This window comes from Egretta garzetta, unplaced genomic scaffold (assembly GCF_000687185.1).
Source record: "Egretta garzetta isolate BGI_Z169 unplaced genomic scaffold, ASM68718v1 scaffold21, whole genome shotgun sequence".
Taxonomy (NCBI): domain Eukaryota; kingdom Metazoa; phylum Chordata; class Aves; order Pelecaniformes; family Ardeidae; genus Egretta; species Egretta garzetta.
Genome location: NW_009258668.1, coordinates 390,197 through 399,958, shown reverse-complemented (window position 1 = coordinate 399,958; position 9,762 = coordinate 390,197). Strand labels below are relative to the sequence as shown.

At 45.9% G+C, this 9,762-nt stretch overlaps 1 protein-coding gene across 1 annotated transcript in view; it reads left to right on the top strand.

Annotated features, from left to right (window-relative positions):
* The window catches only part of MDGA2 (MAM domain containing glycosylphosphatidylinositol anchor 2), a 325,099-nt gene that overhangs the window by 31,258 nt on the left and 284,079 nt on the right, over window positions 1–9,762 (top strand). The window contains exon 2 of the mRNA XM_035888425.1: window positions 2,801–2,975. Within this exon, the coding sequence (XP_035744318.1) occupies window positions 2,801–2,975 (175 nt within the window). The remainder of the gene's footprint in view (window positions 1–2,800; window positions 2,976–9,762) is intronic.

Genomic DNA, 9,762 nt, shown 5'->3' with positions numbered 1-9,762 from the left:
GGGCTGCAGGTGGGGACCTCCTCCCCCGTGGACCTCCCGGGGCTTCAGGGGGACAGCCTGCCCCACCATGGTCTTCATCATGGGCTGCAGGGGGACAGCCTGCCCCACCATGGTCTTCATCATGGGCTGCAGGGGAATCTCTGCTCCGGCTCCTGGAGCCCCTCCTGCCCCTCCTTCTTCACTGCCCTTGGTGTCTGCAGGGCTGTTTTCTCTCCCATCCTCTCACTGCTCTTCTCTCTTCAGCTACTGAGATGCAGCCGTTTTTTGTTTTTTTTTTCATTCTTAATTACATTATCCCAGAGGCGCTTCCACCGTCGCTGATGGGCTTGGCCTTGGCCAGCAGAGGGCACAGGGAAAACTTCTGGCAGCTTCTCACAGAAGCCCCCCCTGTGGCCCCCCCACTACCAAGACCTTGCCACAGAAACCCAAATACACAAAAAAAGATAAAACTCTGACAGTAGCCAAATAAACGTTGCTGTATTATTTTTGTGTAAGTTATGTAGTGACACCAGTTCCATAGACTTACAATAGGTAGTACTTACAACATGTTATTTAAGTTATACGTTCTTTTGACAGGGCAGGCTGCCTTCCCCTGGGAAGTTTTTGTAGGAGAGGAAGAGAGAAGTCATGCTATTAATTTTTTTCCTGTTAAAAATCAAACAGAGCTGTTTTTACAATTATGTAAAGGGAAATAAAACACACAAGAGATTCTGTGAACATCTTTTTAATACAGTTTTAAAATACTTCTCGAGCATTTGAAATATATATGTGATGAAACTGTATTCTGCAGCATGCAGAAGCTGAGTGTGCGTTCCAAAATTATCCTGCAGCACATTTATATGGATGATTTAAAAAACCCCGGAGCCAAGAGTTTAGAATAGAAGTACAGGCAGATTGAGACTGGTAAATATAGCAGTGCTAATAGCGTCTCTCTCACATGCAGATTGAATGTTGTAGATGTGGAGTTTGGCATATTTGCTTTATCCCAGAGCAGCAGAACCATGTAAGAGTTCTGCGGGTCACCTGGCGAGAGGGCAAAGCCAGGCGGGCTTATGAATTTAACAAGGCAGAAAGAGAGGAAATTCTTTTTTGAGCTATTGTTTGCTGTCATTTCAGCCTTCACGCCTGCTCCCATTTCAAGGGGAGGAGGATTTACATGGGCTACAGCTAGTGATGAATTTTTCAGTTCCTTATGAAGAAGATCCCTCCTGTTCAGGAGATGTTCCCCATGAGAGGAAGGCTGGCCCCTGCCTGCCTTGTGCTCCTGTGCAGGTTACTGGGAGCTGGACCTCAGTCCTGGGTCAGGACTGGGAATGGTGGAACTCAAGCGTCTCTGCACCCTGCGGGAATGGTCTCCCTCCAGCCAGGGCAACCCTTAGGGTCACCTTGGCATCCACCAAGGGCCACCCAACTCAGCCATGGGACCTTCCTTCATGCAGGAGAGCGCTGGAAGCACAGTGTGTCCAGCCCGGGCTTGGCTGGGCATGGAGAAGGCATTCGCCGCTGGTGGAAGGCGTGCGCTGGCTGAGCTGCCAAGGCTGCAACACCTTGTCGAAACCCAGCCGATACCAGCTCGGGGTTGCTAGCCTGGCTAGCAGATCCCAACGGATCAGTGTCTAAATGCTGTTCTTTAAATCATGGCTTCACCACCTACCTTTGGACAATCTTTAGGGGCCGTAGTCTGGGAACTAACAACCAAATATTTATTATCTTGTCTTGTGTCGATCTCATTTTTACCAATGACTACAGAAGTTTTGGTCTTCATCCTGGCATGGAATTAGTGGATGGGGTTGAGAAGAGACAGCTTTGAGAAGCTTCAGAAGTGATGTAAACTCCTTTTATGCAAGTATCCCTCTTGTGGTATAGGCAAGAAAAACTTACCAATTAAAAAAGCAGTTTTGGTCTGGAGCTGAACGTTGCTTGCTGTGGTCACTGAATTAGTGTGAACTGAAAGAGGAGGAGGTACCTGGGGAGCCTCTGGAGGTCTGCAGCACTTCAGGAGGCAGCTTGGGCTACTGAGTCACACGGGCAAGGGCTTGGGCCATCAAGGATGGGTGTTAGCAACGTGCGTATCCACCTCTGTGCAGCTGTGAGTGTAGTGGGCTCTTACTGGCATTTTTGTGGGTTTGGAGTTAAAAAGTTCCTTTTAAAAAGTCTTCACGTTTGGGAAATAATTACCAGAGTAAAAGAATCTGTAATTGCCATAAATGACATTAAAAAAACCCAAAACTACACATCTTAAGAAATAAGCTGTTAGTAGTTTTTTTGCAGTTTCAAGCAACTGATCATTTGACTCCTTAAAATTGGGTTTTATTGCTGCTAAAAGATAATCCATCAGTTGTTTTGAAGGCGCTTTCCAATGTGCCCTCATCTTCCGTGAGTATGATTTCGGTGAGAGCTCCCCGTGTTCCGTGCACGAGTACAGCCGCCTTTTCCGGCCAGCTCTGCTCGTTGCCGTTAATGGAGAATTACCCTGCAGCTGTTCCAGCTGTGTCACCGATGGTGGCTTCAGTCGTTCTCCATATCTCTGCTAGCGGCGTTTATTTTTTATGTGGTATTTCCATCAGGAGTAATCAACTCTTTCTAAGAGAGGGTGATAAATGCAAGATTACCCTTCAGGGGCTCTTGGATGAAGTGTTTAATTGGAAGTGTGAGCTATTCAGTGTTCTGGAGAAGTTCCCCAGGTCCTCCAAGATAAAATCCTGGCCGCCACACGCGTGGTTCTCGGTTGGGTGAAGAGACGTGTACTCTGCTCACTTTTACAGACTTCAAGTAACAATCTTTTTTGGTGCTTGCTCAGATCAGGTGGACCAAAACAGCAGGAAGTGCCTCTGACAGATTTCAAGACTCGAGCGTCTTCAATGAAACCCTGAGGATCTCCAACATCCAGCGACACCAAGGAGGACGCTACTACTGCAAGGCTGAGAACGGCTTGGGTTCGCCAGCCATAAAGTCCATCAGAGTGGACGTGTACTGTAAGTACATTGCTCGGGAAGTCCTTATGGTGCTTTTTATTAATGTCTTATAGTATCTGGCATTCCAAAGAAGCAACCAGCTCTTTGTGAAGCCCAGCTTTCGACAGCTTTTAGGGCAGAGGCTGCAGGTTTTGCCAGTATTTATGGTCAGAAGACTTGTGGCTGCTCCCCGTGAAGTCAGGTAGGGCATATGGAAATATCTTTAAACAAAATGGCAAAGTTTCAGTAAGAAAGGTGAAGCTCAGGTGAAACTCAGCCTGCTTAGATATCAGAGGAAGATTTGGCTGATATCAGGGGAAGGTTTGTCTGCAGCTTGCGTAGGGTGAAGATCTAGAATGCAGCACAGCCCTCAATCTCTTGTACTTTTGGCTGCGCTTGCCCTCAAAACTGATATGGGAGCAAGTACAAATGGTTTTTGCTATTTTGCTTTAAGTGCTGATGAAAAATGTTGCTTTTTTTTTTTTTTTTTTTTAAATGGCAATCTCTTCATGTGCCCATGATACACAGTTTTAAAAGCTGCACTCAAAATGTTGGGCAGTGAAAAATATGAAGTCTTGGGGTTGCAATGCAGCTGATCACCAGAGCTGACAGAAAAGGAGGGAGCAATTGAAAATGTCGTGCTGCAATAAATGCACAAAATGGAATTAAAAAAAGCAAATTCCAGTCTGACTTGTAGAGACTCCGGAGTCAGGCGAAGCCCGGCTCTCGCTTGCAGTCAGGTAGTTTATTGCCGTAGGTTTGATGGTAAACTCTGCTTGTGACTCTGTAAATTATATCACTGGACTCGGCTGTTGGAAAGCGAGAAGACCTGAATGCCTCAAACAGCTGTGGTTTTGTGTACGCTTAGAATTAAGAAAAACCATTCAAAATCTGTTTGAAATGCTCTGAAGATAGAAAGTCTTTGCAATATACATCTGGAGATTCTGCTAATGGAAGTCAGGTCGTGTAAACAAATCTGTTCGCGTGCCACATACGTAGTTAAACAAATGGCCGTTGCTCGCAGGTAGCCCCACAGTCTCCCGAGTCCTTCGAAAAGAACCCTGAGTGCCTTCTGACTGTGCGAGCACCGGGCTTGCGTTTCCCAAACCCTACCCTCTCTCTGTCTGATGAATCTCAAGATGTTTGTGGCGTGAGAGACCCAAGCGGTGACAACTTTTGTTGAGTTATTTATGGAATTGGTGAAGGGGGGCAACTGCCTTTTGGGAGGTTTTCTTGCACTTGGCTTCCTGACGTGCTTAACAAGCTATAACATACCGATACCAAATTTGTAAATCCTTCCTGAACAGTAACTGAATTAGGAATTAATTGCTCATTAACATGTTGGAGTCCAATAAATGAACAGGCAACCTCTGTGGCTGCACATAAGCAGAAGGTACAAGGGTCCAGTGTTTGCTATGGGGCTGGCCCGGGGTTTCGGCCAGGGGTGAGCAGGACGCCTGGTCCCGGCAGAGTTTTTCTTGATTTGCATTGAGACTTCCTTCTGGAATATGTCTTTGTATTATATTTTGTTTAGCTATTAATATGTGTTCTCCGATTTGCTGTCTGGGATTTATTTTGGGCTTAATTTTGTTTTTGACATCATATGCTGCTGCTTAATATACCTCAAATACAGATGATGTCTTTGTGGAACACGACAAACTTCAGGTTCCAGCTGTGATTAAATCCTAAGTGATTTCCCATTGTATACAGGCTGATATTTCACTGGGTGTTTTCATCTGATAATGATCAAATATTTGCAGGCAGACAGTACTGCTGCGGTGAGCTTGAGATGCCAGCGAAGATTGGATCTAGCTGTGAAGAAGATAGGAGAAAACAACCCTGTACCCCACAGCTCATAAGAAACCAAAGTATTGGAAATAGAAACGTTCCTGTTGAAATTTCCAAGTAGTTCGAAATAATTTTGTCATCTTTTTTTTTTTTTTTTTTTAGTTGAAATGTTCTGGCTTGATTTTCTGTTTGCTGGATATTTTTACTTTCTAGCGCGTGCAGATGGATGTTGGGTGCACCAGGTCAAGGCCTCTGGGCAGGGCCGAGCAGGAATATTGGGGGTGGGTGTGTTTTCTTGGATAATTGCCCATGAGACGCTTTTGCTCACAGACCCCAAAAGAAACCATGAGGATCGCAAGTACTTTGCCAACTTTTCCCGTCAAAATGTGTTTTGATTTTTTAGTGACCACGGGTTTAGTGAAATCACAGAGAGAAAGGCCCTTTTCTTACAGATTTTGGTAACTGTCAAAGCCAAACCTGTGGGAACCAGGTGATGGTCCCTTTTGAAAGCAAAACTTCATCATTAGAGCAAGACAGGAATGTTTTTATTTTTTTTTTTTTTTATTAAACCCTCAAAAGGCAAAGTTAAATGTTTATATTTCTTAAAAACTGTATGGGTGAAAAATCACTTTGGAAGCATCTTGGCTTGTAGAGCCAATATTCAAGTTGTGTTCCATGTTAGGCTTGGATCAAGAGCACTTCCTAAGGGCTCATTTAAGTCCTCAGCCTCTGATTTAAAATTTGAAAAGGCACTGTATCTGTGTAGCTTGAAAATGAATTATTGAAAGAAATCCACAGAAAACCTGTGTTGCATCATTCATCTCCATTATTGACTTGCTGTCTGGTTGGGAAATTTTAATATCAACATTTGGATGGGAAATCTCACTCTCCAGTACTTTCCTGTTTTTCATTTTCCAGTTAGCTCTGGCACTCGGCAGCACTTGGAGCCACGTTTGCTGCTACTGCAATAATGAATTATACAGATAGAAGTGGTGGCAGAGCCCGAGTATTGGTCTGTGTGAGGGGAGAGGAGCGATAACATTATTTTTACGGACTTTCTGCAGGCTTGAAAATGCTTTTGGATTTCCTTTGGCAGGAAGGCTCCATCAGAAATTGTCAGATGCTTTGCGTGCATCTGCACGTGCCCGTTAAAGAAGTCTCAAAATATCATTATCCATTTCCCACGATCTCGGGCGACTCCAAGCAAACCTGAGCGTTTGGTCCTAGGTGTTCAAGAGGTTCTTGATGTGTCTCCTGTAAAGAAGATCTAAACTAAAGCTCGTTTCTGTTTGGGACCATTTGCAAAGAGTGGATGCTGGGTCTCGGTTCCCACATTGCACAGCAGGGATCCAGATGGAAGCTTCAGTCAGTATTTGGAAGTAAATAATATTAGTGTTCACAGATAGATGCACCTTATCCTTTATCTCTGCAAGTTCAATACAGGCCTAAAGGTTACTTGCTATTATTGTCCTGTACCTCTTAATTCTGTTTAACCACTTCCTAAAACCTCTCTGAATTCCGTGCTGCTTGAGGGCAGAGTCTTTTTTTCTGCTCTAAGAAGTTAAACAAAACCCCAAGCATTTTCTAACTACATTCCTGGGGGAAGGAACACAGCTAAAGAGTTGAACTAAACACATGCAATTGTTTTTAAAATAGCCAGGGGGGCAATTCCTCTGCTGGACTGAAGGGAAAAAAGCACTTGGTGAAGAATGAGAAGTTCACATTTTTTAAGGTCATAGAATCATAGACTCATCGAATCATAGAATGTTTTGGGTGGGAAGGGACCCCTAGAGGTCACCCAGCCCAACCCCCCTGCAGGAGCAGGGACACCTTGAACCACATCAGGTTGCTCACAGCCCCGGCCAACCTGGCCTGGAATGTTCCCAGGGATGGGGCCTCCACCCCCTCTCGGGGCAACCCCTGCCAGGGTTTCACCACCCTCACTGGAAAGAATTTCTTCCTTAGATCCAGCCTTAACCTACCCTGCTCATGAGGTTCACACAGGTCCATCTCTCCAGGGTCAGGGATGTTATCCTGGTGGGATGGCTTTACCTAGTTGACATCAGGGGTGCTGCTAGATGCCTAAAATCTCTGAGAGCTCAAGGAAAGTCAGGTGCCGCATTCCCATCAAGCTCCATTTAGCTGTGACACTGGTTTTAGTGATGCACCAAGGAGGAGAGGGAATCTTGCTGACACTTCTGCAGGTGCTGGTGTGGTACCGTGCCTATCTTATTTAAAGCTATCATGGATAATGCTAAACTAGGCTGCAGGCTCTTCTGTTCCTTTAACATATGCAGATCTGAGTCAAACGTTCAAAAAATAGCAGTTCCTTTTGGTCTGGTGTCAAAGTATTTGAATGTAAACAATGCGAAGAAGAAAAAAAAAAAGGTGAATTCAGTGTTGGCAAAGTTCTCATTTCATCTGCGCTTGGAAAGAGAGAGGCGACCATGCCTGTTCCTGGGCAGGCACAGAGCCTCCTTCCAACCCTTTACAAATCACCTTTTTGGTTGTCTTTGCTGGTCTCTTTTAGGTCTCCTGTTTGTTTTCTGGGGGGATAGGACTGCGGTACCTAGGCTGGTAACAATCTCTTCTTCTTAAGAAGACAACTTTCTGTCTTTACTTCATGTGTCTAAGAAAATAGTCTTTTCGCTCTGCCAGCTTTGGCTGAAGATCCTCATAGAATCATAGAATGTTTTGGGTTGGAAGCGACCCCTAGAGGTCATCTAGTCCAACCTCCAATCCCTCATCCCTCATGTTGGATTGAAACAAATGCACTTGGTCCCCTTGGCAGTGGATTCTCAGGCAGGAGGTTTCCATTCTTGTCCAGACACCAGGAGAAGTGACGGCCTCATATATCCAAGCTGTGCTCATCCTAGACTTGAACTCCTTTTCTTCTTTCTCTGGAAGTATCTTTTTAGAGTACAGCTCATCTTTCCTCTTTGAAGAAAAAGCTTTTGTGATTGACTCCTAGGAAAATTTTTGCTTGGCTTGTGGAGGACACTTTCCCTTTTGTAAGGAAGGAAACATATGGTATAAATTAAGTATTTTTATTTAAAGAAGCAGAGCTCCTACAAGAAAGCCTTTCTGCTTGTTCCTGAAGGACAATTTACCAGATTTTTAACAACGGAAGTACTAATTGCTTCATTGGAAATGTGTTTTCATATTCCTCTTGCTTCACAGATACTTATGGACACAAGGGCAGGCTGCAGCTTAAGTAAAACAAGGTGGAACGAAAGGTCAGGTTTACGTTAAAAAATTCTGAAATTAATTTGGACGTCAGGATGAAAAATGTTTATCAAACAGATTTAGTGCACAGACACGTTAAGATTTTATTGCGTGGTGTTTGAGAGACATACACTGTGTGGAGAACACTGCTTGTCAAGAACATCTGTAATGCCAGGATTAAGAGGTTGATGTGGGGGTTTAGGGGCAACAACCATTTCTTTTGCTCAGGGATCCACTTAAATCTTTGCTTGCAGCTCTCTTTCCAGAAACCGTCCCTTTACACAAGATTAGATAGATCGGCTGTAGGGAGTTCTGTTCACATGGAACATATTCGGTTAAGCCCATCCACCATCAACCGCTGCTGTGTGTGCGCTGGATTTTGGCTGCGTTTGCCTTGCGGTAGCGTTACGGCAAGGGGGAGCCAGGGCAGCCTGATGGGGTTTATTTGCAGCACAGGGGTTGCCCTGTGGTGGGAATCTGCCCTGCACCAGTTCCAGTCCTCTCTGTAACACCAGTGCAGTCAGAGGAGCGGGGAGGCTCCTGCAGGCCCCCAGCTATTCCTCCTAAATCCCCGTTGATGGGCACGTATGTTATGTGCAATATTTGTGGGGGTCGTAGTTGTCTTGGGTCTCTGCTTACCACCTGTGAGGCTTCCCTAACTCTTTCACCTCCAGGTTCAAACTTCTCATTTCCATTTTTTGTGGGTTACTGGTATGGTTCCTGCTTCTCTGGTGGGTCTCGTGGCGGGAGGCTGCAGCGATTGCTTCTGCTGACCATTGTCTCCAGTGCTCCAGGGGAGTCTGCAGTGGTGAGGACTGTGGCATCTGCCCTGGGCTTGCTGGGAGCATCATCAGGAAGCTTCAGGCCAGGGAGTGCTCAGGATTACAACCTGATCTTGTGATGTCAGTGAGGAAGAGATGAAACCAAGATCTAGCTTTGGTCTGAGTTCCAAGCCCAGTCTTGATGCCCTTAAGAGCAGGGATCACTTTATTCCGAAGAGGGCCCTTTTCATGAGTGTCACACATTGAAGACCTTGCCCATTGCTGTCTCAGACCGGAGACTTTGCTTGACAAACCACCTCCTACGGCTCTACCTGTCTTCCCGGCTTTTTGGTGCAACTCAGCCCCAGAGTTAGGAGGGATGGGACCTCCCGGCTTCAACATTGCGCCATGCGGGATTGACTGAGACATGTTTGGTGTTGACAGATTATTTTAGCAAACAAGGAGCATCACAGCTTTCCTGTCTTGGGATGACACAAGGTGCCGCTGATAATACGTGTCAAACGACAAAAATATCAAGCTGCTAATCTTCAGCATTTGAGCGTGCCTCCAGGTCGCATGTGTGATCACGAGTCGGCAAGAGAAGTGTTGTTCAGAGGGAAGGCAGGGTCTGTAATTCAGGGAGCGTGACGCTGATTTCCCTTATCAAGCGGGAAAAGGCTGTCGCCGGCAAGCGCTGAGCCTTGTGCAGGGGGATTTAGTCGCGTTGCTCTCCATCTCTGTCGTGAGCGTTAATGGCAGTCGTACTGCTCCGTCCACACGCTCGGCAGCCCAAATTCACCCCTAACTTTCTGCCCACTGCGCAAATCCTACTGTTAGAATGCAGAATCAAATGCAATATTGATAATTATTTACCTCTTGGTAATTGCTCTGTTGGCCCACTGCAGAAATGCCCCCACCGTGCTCCAACCGTGCAGTGCCATAGGGCTTGAACTCTGCCTGTGGGGAAGCATGGGGGTGTTGGTCGCCAGGGGGCTGAATATGAGCCAGCAGGGTGCCCAGGTGGCCAAGAGGGC